General features: G+C 39.9%; 1 protein-coding gene across 1 annotated transcript in view; it reads right to left on the reverse strand.

Moving 5' to 3' along the window:
- LOC118383487 (runt-related transcription factor 2-like) overlaps nt 1-20,721 on the reverse strand; it is a 123,392-nt gene that overhangs the window by 29,735 nt on the left and 72,936 nt on the right. The window contains exons 4-5 of the mRNA XM_052471744.1: nt 8,335-8,511; nt 5,904-6,065 (exon numbers count right to left, since the gene is read on the reverse strand). Of these exons, the coding sequence (XP_052327704.1) occupies nt 5,904-6,065; nt 8,335-8,511 (339 nt within the window). The remainder of the gene's footprint in view (nt 1-5,903; nt 6,066-8,334; nt 8,512-20,721) is intronic.

Genomic DNA, 20,721 nt, shown 5'->3' on the forward strand with positions numbered 1-20,721 from the left:
ACCTCTCCCTCAACGTGATCAAGACAAAGGAGATGATTGTGGACTACAGGTAAAGGAGGACCAAGCATTCCCCTATTCTCATCAACGGGGCTGTAGTGGAGCAGGTTGAGAGCTTCAAGTTCCTTGGTGTCCACATCACCAACAAACTAACATGGTCCAAACACACTAAGACAGTCGTGAAGAGGGCACGACAAAGAATATTCCCCCTCAGGAAACTGAAAAGATTTGGAATGGGTCCTCAGATCCTCAAAAGGTTCTACAGCTGCACCATCGAGAGCATCCTGACTGGTTGCATCACTGCCTGGTATGGAAACTGCTCGGCCTCCGACCGCAAGGCACTTCAGAGGGCTAAGTTTCCTGCCATCCAGGACCTCTATATCAGGCGGCGTCAGAGGAATGCCCTAAAAATTGTCAAAAAAAGACTCAAGTCACCCTAGTCATAGACTGTTCTCTGTACCGGTACCCCCTGTATATAGCCTCCACATTGACTCTGTACCGTAACACCCTGTATATAGCCTCCACATTAACTCTGTACCGTAACACACTGTATATAGCCTCCACATTGACTCTATATGGTACCTGTCTATAGCCTCCACATTGACTCTGTATGGTACCTGTATATAGCCTCCACTTTGACTCTGTACCGGTACCCCCTGTATATAGCCTCCGCATTGACTCTGTACCAGTACCCCCTGTATATAGCCTCCACATTGACTCTGTACCAGTACCCCCTGTATATAGCCTCCACATTGACTCTGTACCAGTACCCCCTGTATATAGCCTCCACATTGACTCTGTACCAGTACCCCATGTATATAGCCTCCACATTGAATCTGTACCAGTACCTTCTGTATATAGCCTCCACATTGACTCTGTACCGTAACACCCTGTATATAGCCTCCACACTGACTCTGTACCGGTAACCCCTGTATATAGCCTCCACATTGCCTCTGTATGGTACCTGTATATAGCCTCCACATTGACTCTGTATGGTACCCCCTGTATATAGCCTCCACATTGACTCTGTATGGTACCTGTATATAGCCTCCACATTGACTCTGTATGGTACCTGTATATAGCCTCCACATTGACTCTGTATGGTACCTGTATATAGCCTCCACATTGACTCTATATGGTACCTGTCTATAGCCTCCACATTGACTCTGTATGGTACCTGTATATAGCCTCCACTTTGACTCTGTACCGGTACCCCCTGTATATAGCCTCCGCATTGACTCTGTACCAGTACCCCCTGTATATAGCCTCCACATTGACTCTGTACCGTAACACCCTGTATATAGCCTCCACATTGACTCTGTATGGCACCTGTATATAGCCTCAACATTGACTCTGTACCGTAGCACCCTGTATATAGCCTCCACATTGACTCTGTACCGTAACACCCTGTATATAGCCTCCACATTGACTCTGTATGGTACCTGTATATAGCCTCCACATTGACTCTGTACCGGTAACCCCTGTATATAGCCTCCACATTGACTCTGTACCGTAACACCCTGTATATAGCCTCCACACTGACTCTGTACCGTAACACCCTGTATATAGCCTCCACACTGACTCTGTACCGGTACCCCCTGTATATAGCCTCCACATTGACTCTGTATCGGTACCCCCTGTATATAGCCTCCACATTGACTCTGTACCGGTACCCTCAGTATATAGCCTCCACACTGACTCTGTATCGGTACCCCCTGTATATAGCCTCCACATTGACTCTGTACCGGTACCCCCTGTATATAGCCTCCACATTGACTCTATATGGTACCTGTATATCGCCTCCACATTGACTCTGTACCGGTACCCCCTGTATATAGCCTCCACATTGACTCTGTATGGTACCTGTATATAGCCTCCACATTGACTCTGTTCTAGTTAGCAACCCATTCAGAGACCACCACTGTGTTAGCTGCTGGTTCATGGCTCATGATGGAACTTTAGTTAGCAACCCATTCAGAGACCACCACTGTGTTAGCTGCTGGTTCATGGCTCATGATGGAACTTTAGTTAGCAACCCATTCAGAGACCACCACTGTGTTAGCTGCTGGTTCATGGCTCATGATGGAACTTTAGTTAGCAACCCATTCAGAGACCGCTACTGTGTTAGCTGCTGGTTCATGGCTCATGATGGAACTTTAGTTAGCAACCCATTCAGAGACCGCTACTGTGTTAGCTGCTGGTTCATGGCTCATGATGGAACTTTAGTTAGCAACCCATTCAGAGACCGCTACTGTGTTAGCTGCTGGTTCATGGCTCATGATGGAACTTTAGTTAGCAACCCATTCAGAGACCACTACTGTGTTAGCTGTTTGGAATTTTCAAATAAACAATGAGCTGGACATGTTTTTCTGCCAGAGGAGGCTGGTGAGAGGTGCTATAGGAGGACAGGCTCATTGTAATGACTGGAATGGAATGAATGGAGAGGTTTCAAACACAGCAAACATATGGAAACCACATGTTTGACTCCGTTCCACTTACTCCATCCCAGCCATTACAACGAGCCCGTCCTCCTATGTCCGCCCCCTACCAGCCGCCTCTGGTGTCTGCCGTATCAGAAAGCACTGGAATGGAGGCAACCGTTTCGATGAGCAAATCAAATGCAATGATCTGGGACTGGCTGAAAGCTAAACTCGTAGTAAACAGCTGATCAGATTAGAACATCTACTGGATAATATCAATGTTCTGATGAGAGTTTGACCACTTTAGTGAACTTCATTTCCTTGGTTTAGTGGACTGCAAAAAACAATTGCAACAAAGTTCGACACCACCATCAAAACGAGAGTCAAAATATACCAAGTACTTTGATGTCATTAGATTTAAGGCTGATCTTGTACAGGTTGTACAGTTCACAACGAGACAAATCACCTCCTCTTTGTTCCAGCATGACACAGATGGTCCCAGAGGCATCGAAGTTACAGCAGCTGCTCCTCACTATACCAACCACAACAGCATCCATAGAGAGGTCATTTCCTGCGCTGAAACTAATAAAGACACAGCCGAAACCGGACTGATGACTCTCATCCCTTGCCATCGTCTCCATTGAGACTTGTGAAACTGAGGGCCCAAAGGGAGTTTTACAGTCACTTAGGTCTTTATCCTGAAGGACAGATGGATGGACTTCATTATAAGTAAAAGTATATATTGCCAGTAGCGGGTGAAGAGAGAGATGGATGGAGAAAGAGGAGGGAGAGATAGAGAGCTGGAGGGAGAGGATGAAGTGAGATGGAGAGAGAGGGACAGATTCTGCTGTCCGGACAATAATGGACGTTTTAAATACCCAGCATACATTGCGAAGGAGGCGGCGTATAAAGTGGCTTCTTTGTCCCTCAGTCTGTCATTATGCCGGTCCTGTTATTACCCAGAGTCCTCGTGGATCAAAAGTCTCACATCACGGATAAAAAAATCTGATCTGTGCTAACCGCTGCTTAGGGAACCAGTCAGGTAGGCCACACCCCTTAGCCCCAATATATCTAAAGTCTACAGGAGAATGAACAAACAGAGGACAACAGACCCACGCTATGTGTCTGACAGACTGTAGCAAACACTTCCCAGCTAGCACATTGGTTCCCTTGGCAGTTTGGAACATATGGTTTCAGTTTCAAATTGGTTGTAGGAAGGAAACCATATGTTTCCTGACTGGTAAAACTGAACATTTTTTATGTTCTTAGAGAACAGAAGTGAAAATATGCTTGTTCTGGGAATGTTTATGTTTAGGTTGCAGGGAGGTTCTGAGAACGTTTTACTGTGGTTCGAGGGAGGTTCTGAGAACGTTTTACTGTGGTTCCAGGGAGGTTCTGAGAACGTTTTACTGTGGTTCGAGGGAGGTTCTGAGAACGTTTTACTCTGGTTCCAGGGAGGTTCTGAGAACGTTTTACTGTGGTTCCAGGGAGGTTCAGAGAACGTTTTACTGTGGTTCCTTTAAAGCCTTCCTGGGAGGTTTTAGTAAGAGGTTATTTTAGATTTTTTTTTTAACTGTTTTGAACTCCAAGCACAGATAGGACACATGGTGTCATGACGTGGCCCTTTCTGGGTATAGATCACTGCTTCCCACTCTCTCCTACACCCAGGTTCTGTTATCTCAGGTTATACATTCCTGGAGGAGACTCTCTCCCCCTGGCCATGAAGAAAGAGAGACATAGAGAGAACAAAGGATTTCACGTGGCCGAACTCCTAAATCTCCAAAAGGGGAATTTGAAACAAAATGTCCACTTGTTTGATGGTGGGAATGGTCCGTGGAAACTAAAGGGACGAGTGTGTTTCATTTGGTGACCTCGGAGAGGACAGGAAACACATAACACATAACTATATCTCTGAATGTGTACATTTCTCAATAATGTTGGTTTGCATCTAATTCTTGTATAAAATTAATGAGTAAAGAATAAACTATTTGTGAAATTATGTAATGTGATGTTAAACCTTTTAAAAGTGAGAGAATCCCTTCAAAGTTGAACTAAGTCATTGGCCCGCCCCCGTGAGCACAGACATGATCAGGCATCATAGAACCACCTTTTCTAATGTTACGAATAAAAAACCCTACTGAGGAAATCCTCTTCAGACCACGCGTACCTTGGTGTAAGCTGAGGTGGCACAGGTTGAGCAAACCCACAGCATGAGCTGTTATTGCGAATAGTTTTGACCTAAACCACATGGAGCATCAGCTACACAACTGTAAATGGTTAATTGAATTGATTTGATAAAATAACAGTCACTTTTAATGATGCCAAAGACACGACAATGGGAATTAATTTTTTTTAGGCATTAATTATGCAAACCCATTTATTTTTGTGACACCAATAGTCTTCTGTTCTCCATCCATGGAATTAGTCCATTGTGCTACCAGGCTCGACCTAGCCAACATGTATTTTTTACGCATACAAAGCTGTTCATTTTAGTCTATTCAAACAGACCCCATTTCAAAGGAAACGAGCACTCATTAAGATCAGGTGTGGCAAATTAGTGGGCGTGGCCAACACACTTAACAAGGTAGAGGAGAAAGAGAGTTTTGTTGAAGAACGGAATGTATATGTTAATGATTTTATGTATCTTGTTTTTATGGAAGGTTTTCTTAACGTTCTTAGAACAAATTGAGAACTTGACGTGAAATACAACCATGAGTAAATCTGGACGAAACATTCCCACAGAAGAATGTTGTTTCTATTTGAGAACATTCCCAAATGTCAAACCAGTTGGAGAACGTTGCTAGAACCAAAATGAAAATGAAATGTAACCATGTTTGAACTTTTGGGGAAAAAGCTGTTAAAGTAATGAAAAACAATTAGAAAATTATCTTTTTTTTGTCAAGTTACTTAAATGTGCTGTGTTCCAATGCCAATCCTGCACCGTTCCCAGAACGTTGTGGGAAGGTTGTATGATAAATAACCATAGGACAACCATACTCCCACCTAGCTTGAAGAAACATATGGTTCTCAGAACATTATGTGCTAGCTGGGGTAGAAGTGGCTATTTTGAAATCCAACAGAGTTAAAGAGAATCAAATCACAGAGTCATTTAATCTGATTCTTGGTGTTAGTTATTGTTTATTTCTAGTGTGTGTGTGTGAGTGTGTGTGTGAGTGTGTGTGAGTGTGTGTGTGTGAGAGTGTGTGTGTGAGAGTGTGTGTGAGTGTGTGTGTGTGTGTGTGTGTGAGAGTGTGTGTGTGAGAGTGTGTGTGTGAGTGTGTGTGTGTGAGTGTGTGTGTGAGAGTGTGTGTGTGAGAGTGTGTGTGAGAGTGTGTGTGTGAGAGTGTGTGTGTGAGAGTGTGTGTGTGAGTGTGTGTGTGAGAGTGTGTGTGTGTGAGTGTGTGTGTGTGAGAGTGTGTGTGTGAGAGTGTGTGTGTGTGTGAGTGGGTTAGTGCGTACGCGTCAGTGTTCGTGTGTCTGTGTTACCTGGCAGGCGGCGGGGCAGGTCAGTGATGTTGGGCAGGCCGGTGGCTCGGCTGGAGGAGAGGGGCGTGGTGGAGTGGACAGATGGGGAGGTCATAGGACTCAGGTAGGACGGGTAGGGCTGCTCATAGGACCAGGAAGGAGATGACTGAGACTGGCGAGGGTCTGGAGGAAGGAGGAGAGGGATGGTTGGAGGGGAGGAAGAGGAGGAGGAGGGGGGGAGGGTCCAGTGTCCCACCTCGACAGGGCCGATGTAATAGATACAGACAACTAGAGAACTAGAATAGGAACTGGAACATAAAAGGCTGTGAGTGTTATAGTTACGGTCTCACCTGGTATCGTTGTCTGTAACTGGGGTTTGAGTGGTTCAAGGTATGGTCTCACCTGGTATTGAGAAGGTTAAGGGGGGTGATGTTATGGTCTCACCTGGTATTGGCCCTACTCTGATCAGGCCCTACACCCAAACAAGGGCACTGCGTTCATCCACCTCTGGCCTGCTCGCCTACCTACCACTGAGGAAGTACAGTTCCCGCTCAGCCCAGTCAAAACTGTTCGCTGCTCTGGCCCCCCAATGGTGGAACAAACTCCCTCACGACGCCAGGACAGCGGAGTCAATCACCACCTTCCGGAGACACCTGAAACCCCACCTCTTTAAGGAATACCTAGGATAGGATAAAGTAATCCTTCTCACCCCCCCCCCCCTAAAAGATTTAGATGCACTATTGTAAAGTGGCTGTTCCACAGGATGTCATAAGGTAATGCACCAATTTGTAAGTCGCTCTGGATAAGAGCGTCTGCTAAATTACTTAAATGTAAATGTAAATGTATTGAGAAGGTTAAGGGGGGGGGGGGTAATGTTATGGTCTCACCTGGTTTTGAGAAGGTTAAGGGGGGGGGGGGTAATGTTATGGTCTCACCTGGTATTGAGAAGGTTAAGGGGTAATGTTATGGTCTCACCTGGTATTGAGAAGGTTAAGGGGGGTGGGGGGAATGTTATGGTCTAACCTGGTATTGAGAAGGTTAAGGGGGGTAATGTTATGGTCTCACCTGGTATTGAGAAGGTTAAGGGGGGTAATGTTATGGTCTCACCTGGTATTGAGAAGGTTAAGGGGGGTGATGTTATGGTCTCACCTGGTATTGAGAAGGTTAAGGGGGGGGGGGTAATGTTATGGTCTCACCTGGTATTGAGAAGGTTAAGGGGGGGGTAATGTGTGTCTGTGTCTGTGTCTGGGGTTGGGGTTAGAGGTATTAGACTCACCTGGTATCTGTGTCTGTATCTGTCCCTGGGGTTGGGGTTAGAGGTATTAGACTCACCTGGTATCTGTGTCTGTCCCTGGGGTTGGGGTTAGAGGTATTAGACTCACCTGGTATATGTGTCTGTCCCTGGGGTTGGGGTTAGAGGTATTAGACTCACCTGGTATCTGTGTCTGTCCCTGGGGTTGGGGTTAGAGGTATTAGACTCACCTGGTATCTGTGTCTGTGTCTGTCCCTGGGGTTGGGGTTAGAGGTATTAGACTCACCTGGTATCTGTGTCTGTCCCTGGGGTTGGGGTTAGAGGTATTAGACTCACCTGGTATCTGTGTCTGTCCCTGGGGTTGGGATTAGAGGTATTAGACTCACCTGGTATCTGTGTCTGTCCCTGGGGTTGGGGTTAGAGGTATTAGACTCACCTGGTATCTGTGTCTGTGTCTGTCCCTGGGGTTGGGGTTAGAGGTATTAGACTCACCTGGTATCTGTGTCTGTCCCTGGGGTTGGGGTTAGAGGTATTAGACTCACCTGGTATCTGTGTCTGTGTCTGTCCCTGGGGTTGGGGTTAGAGGTATTAGACTCACCTGGTGTCTGTGTCTGTCCCTGGGGTTGGGGTTAGAGGTATTAGACTCACCTGGTATCTGTGTCTGTCCCTGGGGTTGGGGTTAGAGGTATTAGACTCACCTGGTATCTGTGTCTGTGTCTGTCCCTGGGGTTGGGGTTAGAGGTATTAGACTCACCTGGTATCTGTCTGTCCCTGGGGTTGGGGTTAGAGGTATTAGACTCACCTGGTATCTGTGTCTGTCCCTGGGGTTGGGATTAGAGGTATTAGACTCACCTGGTATCTGTGTCTGTCCCTGGGGTTGGGGTTAGAGGTATTAGACTCACCTGGTATCTGTGTCTGTCCCTGGGGTTGGGATTAGAGGTATTAGACTCACCTGGTATCTGTCTGTCCCTGGGGTTGGGATTAGAGGTATTAGACTCACCTGGTATCTGTGTCTGTCCCTGGGGTTGGGATTAGAGGTATTAGACTCACCTGGTATCTGTGTCTGTCCCTGGGGTTGGGGTTAGAGGTATTAGACTCACCTGGTATCTGTGTCTGTCCCTGGGGTTGGGGTTAGAGGTATTAGACTCACCTGGTATCTGTGTCTGTCCCTGGGGTTGGGGTTAGAGGTATTAGACTCACCTGGTATCTGCGTTTGTCCCTGGTGGTTGAAGGAGTTGGGTCCGGCGTTGAGTGGCTGTCGTTGGGGTTGTGTCGGCATGGCAACCCTCATGGTTGTCTGTCTGATCCTCTCCAGCTCACTGAGACGGTCTGAGAACAGCACTGTTTTAGGAGACTCCTCCAGCTTCTGACGATGTCCTGTACAACAACAACAACAACAACATCAACAACATCAACAACAACAACAACAACAACAACAACAACATCAACAACGAGATGGTCTGAGAACAGCCCTGTTTTAGGAGACTCCTCCAGCTTCTGACGATGTCCTGTACAACAACAACAACAACAACAACAACAACAACAACAACAACAACAACGAGACGGTCTGAGAACAGCCCTGTTTTAGGAGACTCCTCCAGCTTCTGACGATGTCCTGTACAACAACAACAACAACAACAACAACAACAACAACAACGAGACGGTCTGAGAACAGCCATGTTTTAGGAGACTCCTCCAGCTTCTGACGATGTCCTGTACAACAACAACAACAACAACAACAACAACGAGACGGTCTGAGAACAGCCCTGTTTTAGGAGACTCCTCCAGCTTCTGACGATGTCCTGTACAACAACAACAACAACAACAACAACAACAACAACAACAACAACAACGAGACGGTCTGAGAACAGCCCTGTTTTAGGAGACTCCTCCAGCTTCTGACGATGTCCTGTACAACAACAACAACAACAACAACAACAACAATGAGACGGTCTGAGAACAGCCCTGTTTTAGGAGACTCCTCCAGCTTCTGACAGCTTCTGGCTATCTGCTGTACAGATGTTTTGCTGTACACCATATGAAAGATACAATACTGCTGTCTGTTTTCAACTGCACAATTACAGAACTGATTAATAACCCTGCCAACGATACACTTCGAGAACTCATTACCATAACATTACCAACTCATTACCATTCGAGAACTCATTACCATAACACCTACAATTATTCACCTCTAGAACTCATTAATAACAGTCACCCAAAACACTTCTAGATATATCATTAAATCGTCCCCAAATATACACTGTTAGAGCTCATTAATAACCCCAACAGTCCCCAACTATAAACTTCTACAACTCATTAATAACAATCCCAACTATACACTTCTATAACTAATTAATAACCCCCCAACTAAACACTTCTAGAACTAATTAATAACCCCCCAACTATACACTTCTATAACTAATTAATAACCCCCAACTATACACTTCTATAACTCATTAATAACAATGTCCAACTATACACTTCTATAACTCATTAATAACAATGTCCAACTATACACTTCTAGAACTAATTAATAACCCCCCAACTATACACTTCTATAACTCATTAATAACAATGTCCAACTATACACTTCTATAACTCATTAATAACAATGTCCAACTATACACTTCTAGAACTCATTAATAACAATGTCCAACTATACACTTCTAGAACTCATTAATAACAATGTCCAACTATACACTTCTATAACTCATTAATAACCATGTCCAAATATACACTTCTAGAACTCATTAATAACAATGTCCAAATATACACTTCTAGAACTCATTAATAACAGTCAACAACTATACACTTCTAGAACTCATTAATAACAATGTCCAACTATACACTTCTAGAACTCATTAATAACAATGTCCAACTATACACTTCTAGAACTCATTAATAACAATGTCCAACTATACACTTCTAGAACTCATTAATAACAATGTCCAACTATACACTTCTAGAACTCATTGATAACAGTCAACAACTATACAATTCTAGAACTCATTAATAACAATGTCCAACTATACACTTCTAGAACTCATTAATAACAATGTCCAACTATACACTTCTAGAACTCATTAATAACAATGTCCAACTATACACTTCTAGAACTCATTAATAACAATGTCCAAATATACACTTCTAGAACTCATTAATAACAATGTCCAACTATACACTTCTAGAACTCATTAATAACAATGTCCAAATATACACTTCTAGAACTCATTAATAACAATGTCCAACTATACACTTCTAGAACTCATTAATAACAATGTCCAAATATACACTTCTAGAACTCATTAATAACAGTCAACAACTATACACTTCTAGAACTCATTAATAACCCCCCAACTAAACACTTCTATAACTAATTAATAACCCCCCAACTATACACTTCTATAACTAATTAACCCCCCCCCAACTATACACTTCTATAACTCATTAATAACAATGTCCAAATATACACTTCTAGAACTCATTAATAACAATGTCCAACTATACACTTCTAGAACTCATTAATAACAGTCAACAACTATACACTTCTAGAACTCATTAATAACAATGTCTAACTATACACTTCTAGAACTCATTAATAACAATGTCCAACTATACACTTCTAGAACTCATTAATAACAATGTCCAACTATACACTTCTAGAACGTATTAATAACCCTCAAACTACACACTTCTAGAACTCATTAATAACCATGTCCAAATATACACTTCTAGAACTCATTAATAACAATGTCCAACTATACACTTCTAGAACTCATGAATAACAATGTCCAACTATACACTTCTAGAACTCATTAATAACAATGTCCAACTATACACTTCTAGAACTCATGAATAACAATGTCCAACTATACACTTCTAGAACTCATTAATAACAATGTCCAACTATACACTTCTAGAACTCATTAATAACAGTCAACAACTATACAATTCTAGAACACATTAATATCCCCCCCAACTATACACTTCTATAACTCACTAATAACAATCCCCACACTATACACGTATAAAATTAATTAATTACCGGGATTGGGTATGTTGCTTTCTAAATGTAATATGTTACAGTTACTAGTTACCTGTCCAAAATTGTAATCGGCAACGTAACTTCTGGATTACCCCAAACTCAGTAAGGTAATCTGACTACTTTCAGTTACTTTAGATTACTTCCCCCTTAAGAGACATTAGAAGAAGACAAAAAAATATATTTTTACCAATTGAACAACATCTATTGCAGGATAAATCAATGTTAAAGTTTACACAGCTGGTTGTAAAATTGTACTTTATGTGTTGGTTATGTAGGCTTCCTCTAACCCATCGCTTTCTATTACATATAATAATACGATTAAATCATTCATTTACATTAAAAACCAGTCTATCAGAATTCCAGTCATTTCAATAAATGTTATACCCCTCGATCTTCAAGAATAGGACTTGGAAATATGGAAGTATAGATTAGCCAAACTGTTTTACATGAGCATGACCCCAAAACTATGAACTTATTAGCCAGCCCTACTCTGTTGTTTAAGATTTTGTTGTCATGGAGGACCCGATTGGGCTCATTGATTCGAATTTAAAAATGAATGCTGATGGAATGGCTTTGAGCACTACTGAGAAGTGCTATTTACATGTGATAAATAAATGCCATTTGCTGCATTTGCTACAGGCCTATTGTTTACCTTTTTGTTGGTGACACTTTGATATATTGATAATATGCAGCTTCTATAATTTGTTAATAACCCCCCTCAACTATACATTTCTAGAACGCTTTAAACATCTAGATCTAATTAATAACAGTCCAACTATAAACATCTAGATCTAATTAATAACAGTCCCCAACTATAAACATCTAGATCTAATTAATAACAGTCCCAACTATAAACATCTAGATCTAATTAATAACAGTCCCCAACTATAAACATCTAGATCTAATTAATAACAGTCCCAACTATAAACATCTAGATCTAATTAATAACAGTCCCCAACTATAAACATCTAGATCTAATTAATAACAGTCCCCGACTATAAACATCTAGATCTAATTAATAACAGTCCAACTATAAACATCTAGATCTAATTAATAACAGTCCCCAACTATAAACATCTAGATCTAATTAATAACTGTCAAACTATAAACATCTAGATCTAATTAATAACAGTCCCCGACTATAAACATCTAGATCTAATTAATAACAGTCCAACTATAAACATCTAGATCTAGTTAATAACAGTCCAACTATAAACATCTAGATCTAATTAATAACAGTCCAACTATAAACATCTAGATCTAATTAATAACAGTCCCCAACTATAAACATCTAGATCTAATTAATAACAGTCCCCGACTATAAACATCTATATCTAATTAATAACAGTCCAACTATAAACATCTAGATCTAATTAATAACAGTCCCGACTATAAACATCTAGATCTAATTAATAACAGTCCAACTATAAACATCTAGATCTAATTAATAACAGTCCAACTATAAACATCTAGATCTAATTAATAACAGTCCAACTATAAACATCTAGATCTAATTAATAACAGTCCAACTATAAACATCTAGATCTAATTAATAACAGTCCCCGAACTATAAACATCTAGATCTAATTAATAACAGTCCAACTATAAACATCTAGATCTAATTAATAACAGTCAAACTATAAACATCTAGATCTAATTAATAACAGTCCAACTATAAACATCTAGACTATAAACATCTAGATCTAATTAATAACAGTCCAACTATAAACATCTAGATCTAATTAATAACAGTCCAACTATAAACATCTAGATCTAATTAATAACAGTCCCAAACTATAAACATCTAGATCTAATTAATAACAGTCCCCAACTATAAACATCTAGATCTAATTAATAACAGTCCCCACTATAAACATCTAGATCTTAATAATAACATCCAACTATAAACATCTAGATCTAATTAATAACAGTCCAACTATAAACATCTAGATCTAATTAATAACAGTCCAAACTATAAACATCTAGATCTAATTAATAACAGTATAAACATCTAGATCTAATTAATAACTAAACTATAAACATCTAGATCTAATTAATAACAGTCCCTAATTATAAACTCTCTAGATCTAATTAATAACAGTCCCAACTATAAACATCTAGATCTAATTAATAACAGTCCCAACTATAAACATCTAGATCTAATTAATAACAGTCCCCAACTATAAACATCTAGATCTAATTAATAACAGTCCCCTAACTATAAACATCTAGATCTAATTAATAACAGTCCAACTATAAACATCTAGATCTAATTAATAACAGTCCAACTATAAACATCTAGATCTAATTAATAACAGTCCTATAAACATCTAGATCTATAAAACATCTATAAACATCTAAATCTAATTAATAACAGTCCCAAACTATAAACATCAAGATCTAATTAATAACAGTCCCAACTATAAACATCTAGATCTAATTAATAACAGTCCCCAACTATAAACATCTAGATCTAATTAATAACAGTCCCCAACTATAAACATCTAGATCTAATTAATAACAGTCCCACTATAAACATCTAGATCTAATTAATAACAGTCCAACTATAAACATCTAGATCTAATTAATAACAGTCCAACTATAAACATCTAGATCTAATTAATAACAGTCCCAACTATAAACATCTATAAACATCTAGATCTAATAACAGTCCCAAACTATAAACATCTAGATCTAATTAATAACAGTCCCAAACTATAAACATCTAGATCTAATTAATAACAGTCTATAAACATCTAGATCTAATTAATAACAGTCAAACTATAAACATCTAGATCTAATTAATAACAGTCCCCAACTATAAACATCTAAATCTAATTAATAACAGTCCAAACTATAAACATCTAGATCTAATTAATAACAGTCCCAAACTATAAACATCTAGATCTAATTAATAACATCCCCATAAAAACATCTAGATCTAATTAATAACAGTCCCCAACTATAAACATCTAGATCTAATTAATAACAGTCCCCACTATAAACATCTATAATAAACATCTAGATCTAATTAATAACAGTCCCAAACTATAAACATCTAGATCTAATTAATAACAGTCCCCAACTATAAACATCTAGATCTAATTAATAACAGTCCAACTATAAACATCTAGATCTAATTAATAACAGTCCCCAACTATAAACATCTAGATCTAATTAATAACAGTCCAACTATAAACATCTAGATCTAATTAATAACAGTCCAACTATAAACATCTAGATCTAATTAATAACAGTCCAACTATAAACATCTAGATCTAATTAATAACAGTCCCAACTATAAACATCTAGATCTAATTAATAACAGTCCCAACTATAAACATCTAGATCTAATTAATAACAGTCCCCGACTATAAACATCTAGATCTAATTAATAACAGTCCCCAACTATAAACATCTAGATCTAATTAATAACAGTCCCCGACTATAAACATCTAGATCTAATTAATAACAGTCCAACTATAAACATCTAGATCTAATTAATAACAGTCCCCAACTATAAACATCTAGATCTAATTAATAACAGTCCAACTATAAACATCTAGATCTAATTAATAACAGTCCCAACTATAAACATCTAGATCTAATTAATAACAGTCCCCGACTATAAACATCTAGATCTAATTAATAACAGTCCCAACTATAAACATCTAGATCTAATTAATAACTGTCAAACTATAAACATCTAGATCTAATTAATAACAGTCCCAAACTATAAACATCTAGATCTAATTAATAACAGTCCAACTATAAACATCTAGATCTAATTAATAACAGTCCCAAACTATAAACATCTAGATCTAATTAATAACAGTCCCAAACTATAAACATCTAGATCTAATTAATAACAGTCCCCAACTATAAACATCTAGATCTAATTAATAACAGTCCCCAACTATAAACATCTAGATCTAATTAATAACAGTCCCCAACTATAAACATCTAGATCTAATTAATAACAGTCCAACTATAAACATCTAGATCTAATTAATAACAGTCCAACTATAAACATCTAGATCTAATTAATAACAGTCCAATAAACATCTATAATTAATAACAGTCTATAAACATCTAGATCTAATTAATAACAGTCCCAACTATAAACATCTAGATCTAATTAATAACAGTCCCAACTATAAACATCTAGATCTAATTAATAACAGTCCCCACTATAAACATCTAGATCTAATTAATAACAGTCCAACTATAAACATCTAGATCTAATTAATAACAGTCCCCCCGACTATAAACATCTAGATCTAATTAATAACAGTCCAACTATAAACATCTAGATCTAATTAATAACAGTCCCAACTATAAACATCTAGATCTAATTAATAACAGTCCAAAACTATAAAATATCTAGATCTAATTAATAACAGTCCCAACTATAAACATCTAGATCTAATTAATAACAGTCCTATAAACAACTATAAACATCTAGATCTAATTAAACATCTATAAACATCTAGATCTAATTAATAACAGTCCCAAACTATAAACATCTAGATCTAATTAATAACAGTCCAACTATAAACATCTAGACTATAAACATCTAGATCTAATTAATAACAGTCCCAAACTATAAACATCTAGATCTAATTAATAACAGTCCAACTAACTATAAAATAACATCCAAACTATAAACATCTAGATCTAATTAATAACAGTCCCAAACTATAAACATCTAGATCTAATTAAACATCTAGATCTAATTAATAACTGTCCCAGACTATAAACATCTAGATCTAATTAATAACAGTCCCAACTATAAACATCTATATCTAATTAATAACTGTCCCAAACTATAAACATCTAGATCTAATTAATAACAGTCCAACTATAAACATCTAGATCTAATTAATAACAGTCCAACTATAAACATCTAGATCTAATTAATAACAGTCCCGACTATAAATATCTAGATCTAATTAATAACAGTCCCCGACTATAAACATCTAGATCTAATTAATAACAGCCCAACTATAAACATCTAGATCTAATTAATAACAGTCCAACTATAAACATCTAGATCTAATTAATAACAGTCCCCGACTATAAACATCTAGATCTAATTAATAACTGTCCAACTATAAACATCTAGATCTAATTAATAACAGTCCCCGACTATAAACATCTAGATCTAATTAATAACTGTCCAACTATAAACATCTAGATCTAATTAATAACAGTCCAACTATAAACATCTAGATCTAATTAATAACAGTCCCCGACTATAAACATCTAGATCTAATTAATAACTGTCCAACTATAAACATCTAGATCTAATTAATAACTGTCCCCGACTATAAACATATAGGTCTAATTAATAACTGTCCCAAACTATAAACATCTAGATCTAATTAATAACAGTCCAACTATAAACATCTAGATCTAATTAATAACAGTCCAACTATAAACATCTAGATCTAATTAATAACAGTCCAACTATAAACATCTAGATCTAATTAATAACAGTCCCCGACTATAAACATCTAAATCTAATTAATAACTGTCCCAAACTATAAACATCTAGATCTAATTAATAACTGTCCAACTATAAACATCTAGATCTAATTAATAACTGTCCCCGACTATAAACATCTAGATCTAATTAATAACAGTCCCCGACTATAAACATCTAGATCTAATTAATAACAGTACCCAACTATAAACATCTAGATCTAATTAATAACTGTCAAACTATAAACATCTAGATCTAATTAATAACAGTCCCCAACTATAAACATCTAGATCTAATTAATAACTGTCAAACTATAAACATCTAGATCTAATTAATAACTGTCCAATTATAAACATCTAGATCTAATTAATAACAGTCCCAAACTATAAACATCTAGATCTAATTAATAACAGTCCAACTATAAACATCTAGATCTAATTAATAACAGTCCCGACTATAAACATCTAGATCTAATTAATAACAGTCCAACTATAAACATCTAGATCTAATTAATAACAGTCCAGCTATAAACATCTAGATCTAATTAATAACAGTCCAACTATAAACATCTAGATCTAATTAATAACAGTCCCAAACTATAAACATCTAGATCTAATTAATAACAGTCCCAAACTATAAACATCTAGATCTAATTAATAACAGTCCAACTATAAACATCTAGATCTAATTAATAACTGTCCCAAACTATAAACATCTAGATCTAATTAATAACAGTCCAACTATAAACATCTAGATCTAATTAATAACAGTCCAACTATAAACATCTAGATCTAATTAATAACTGTCCCAAACTATAAACATCTAGATCTAATTAATAACAGTCCCCAACTATAAACATCTAGATCTAATTAATAACAGTCCAACTATAAACATCTAGATCTAATTAATAACAGTCCCCAACTATAAACATCTAGATCTAATTAATAACAGTCCAAACTATAAACATCTAGATCTAATTAATAACTGTCCCAAACAATACACTTCTAGAGCTCATTACTAACAGTCCCAAACTATAAATTCGGAAAGTATTCAGACCCCTTGACTTTTTCCAAATGTTGTTACGTTACAGCCTTATTCTAAAATAGATATATTTTTTTAAATCATCATCAATCTACACACAATGTGCCACAATGACAAAGTAAAAACAGGTGTTTATAAATGTTTACAAATGCATTAAACATTTTAAAAATAAATACCTTATTTACATAAGTATTCAGAACATTTGCTATTTGACTCAAAATTGCACTCAGGTGCATCCTGTTTCCATTGATCATCCTTGAGATGTTTCTACAACTTGATTGGAGTCCAACCTGTGGTAAATTCTATTGATTGGACATAAATTTGGAAAGGCACACGCCTTTATATTTAAGTTCCTACAGTTGGGCATGTCAGAGCAAAAACCAAGCCATGAGGTCAGAGGAACTGTCCCTTGAACTCCGGGAAATGATTGTGTCGAGGCAAAGATCTAGGGAAGAGTACCAACACATGTAACTTCCACAAAGCTGTGAACGATCTGAGAGATCTGAGAGACAAGGCAAAAAGGGCCATCAAAAGGAACATAAGATTTGACATACCAAATAGGATCTGGCTAAAAATACTTGAATCAGTTAAAGAACCTATTGCCCTTTATGGTTGTGAGGTCTGGGGTCCGCTCACCAACCAAGACTTCACAAAATGGGACAAACACCAAATTGAGACTCTGCACGCAGAATTCTGCTAAAATATCCTCCGTGTACAACGTAGAACACCAGCTAATGCATGCAGAGCAGAATTAGGCCGATACCCACTAATTATCAAAATCCAGAAATGAGACGTTACATTCTACAACCACCTAAAAGGAAACGATTCCCAAACCTTCCATAACAAAGCCATCACCTACAGAGAGATGAACCTGGAGAAGAGTCTCCTAAGCAAGCTGGTCCTGGGGCTCTGTTCACAAACACAAACACACCCCACAGAGCCCCTGGACAGCAGCACAATTAGACCCAACCAAATTATGAGAAAACAAAAAGATAATTACTTGACACATTGGAAAGAATTAACAAAAAAAACAGAGCAAACTAGAATGCTATTTGGCCCTAAACAGAGAGTACACAGTGGCAGAATACCTGACCACTGTGACTGACCCTAAACAGAGAGAACACAGCGGCAGAATGCCTGACCACTGTGACTGACCCTAAACAGAGAGTACACAGCGGCAGAATGCCTGACCACTGTGACTGACCCTAAACAGAGAGTACACAGTGGCAGAATACCTGACCACTGTGACTGACCCTAAACAGAGAGTACACAGCGGCAGAATACCTGACCACTGTGACTGACCCAAACTTAAGGAAAGCTTTGACTATGTACAGACTCAGTGAGCATAGCCTTGCTATTGAGAAAGGCCGCCGTAGGCAGACATGGCTCTCAAGAGAAGACAGGCTATGTGCTCACTGCCCACAAAATAAGGTGGAAACTGAGCTGCACTTCCTGACCTCCTGCCCATGTATGACCATATTAGAGACACATATTTCCCTCAGATTACACAGATCCACAAAGAATTAGAAAACAAACCCAATTTTGATAAACTCCCATATCTACTGGGTGAAATACCACAGTGTGACATCACAGCAGCAAGATGTGTGACCTGTTGCCACGAGAAAAGGGCAACCAGTGAAGAACAAACACCATTGTAAATACAACCCATATTTATGTTTATTTATTTTCCCTTTTGTACTTGTCACACCCTGATCTGTTTCACCTGTCCTTGTGCTTGTCCCCTCCAGGTGTCACCCATCATCCCCATTATCACCTCTGTATTTATACTTGTGTTTTCTGTCTGTCTGTGCCAGTTCGTCTTGTTTGCCCAGTCAACCAGTGGTTTTCTCAGAGCTCCTGTTTTTCCCAATATCTGTTTTTCCTCATCCTCCTTGTTTTGACCCTTGCCTGTCCTGACTCTGAGCCCGCCTGCCCCTGACCTTGAGCCTGCCTGTCCCTTTTCTGCCTGCCCCTGACCTTGAGCCTGCCTGCCTGCCCCTGACCTTGAGCCTGCCTGCCTGCCCCTGACCTTGAGCCTGCCTGCCCCTGACCTTGAGCCTGCCTGCCCCTGACCTTGAGCCTGCCTGCCTGCCTGCCCCTGACCTTGAGCCTGCCTGTCCCTGACCTTGAGCCCGCTTGCCCCTGACTCTGAGCCTGCCTGCCTGCCCCTGACCTTGAGCCTGCCTGCCCCTGACCTTGAGCCTGCCTGCCTGCCCCTGACCTTGAGCCTGCCTGCCTGCCCCTGACCTTGAGCCCACCTGCCCCTGACCTTGAGCCTGCCTGCCCCTGACTCTGAGCCTGCCTGCCCCTGACCTTGAGCCTGCCTGCCCCTGACCTTGAGCCCACCTGCCCCTGACCTTGAGCCCACCTGCCCCTGACCTTGAGCCCGCCTGCCCCTGAATCTGAGCGTGCCTGCCCCTGACCTTGAGCCTGCCTGCCCCTGACCTTGAGCCCACCTGTCCCTGACCTTGAGCCTGCCTGCCCCTGACCTTGAGCTTGCCTGCCTGCCCCTGACCTTGAGCCTGCCTGCCTGCCCCTGACCTTGAGCCCACCTGCCCCTGACCTTGAGCCTGCCTGCCCCTGACTCTGAGCCTGCCTGCCCCTGACCTTGAGCCTGCCTGCCCCTGACCTTGAGCCCACCTGCCCCTGACCTTGAGCCCACCTGCCCCTGACTCTGAGCCCGCCTGCCCCCGACCTTGAGCCCACCTGCCCCTGACCTTGAGCCCACCTGCCCCTGACTCTGAGCCTGCCTTCCCCTGACCTTGAGCCTGCCTGCCCCTGACCTTGAGCCCACCTGCCCCTGACCTTGAGCCCGCCTGCCCCTGACTCTGAGCCCGCCTGCCCCTGACCTTGAGCCTGCCTGCCCCTGACTCTGAGCCTGCCTGCCCCTGACCTTGAGCCTGCCTGCCCCTGACCTTGAGCCTGCCTGCCTGCCCCTGACTCTGAGCCTGCCTGCCCCTGACCTTGAGCCCGCCTGCCCCTGACCTTGAGCCCGCCTGCCCCTGACCTTGAG

This window comes from Oncorhynchus keta, chromosome 19, assembly GCF_023373465.1.
Source record: "Oncorhynchus keta strain PuntledgeMale-10-30-2019 chromosome 19, Oket_V2, whole genome shotgun sequence".
Lineage (NCBI taxonomy): Eukaryota > Metazoa > Chordata > Actinopteri > Salmoniformes > Salmonidae > Oncorhynchus > Oncorhynchus keta.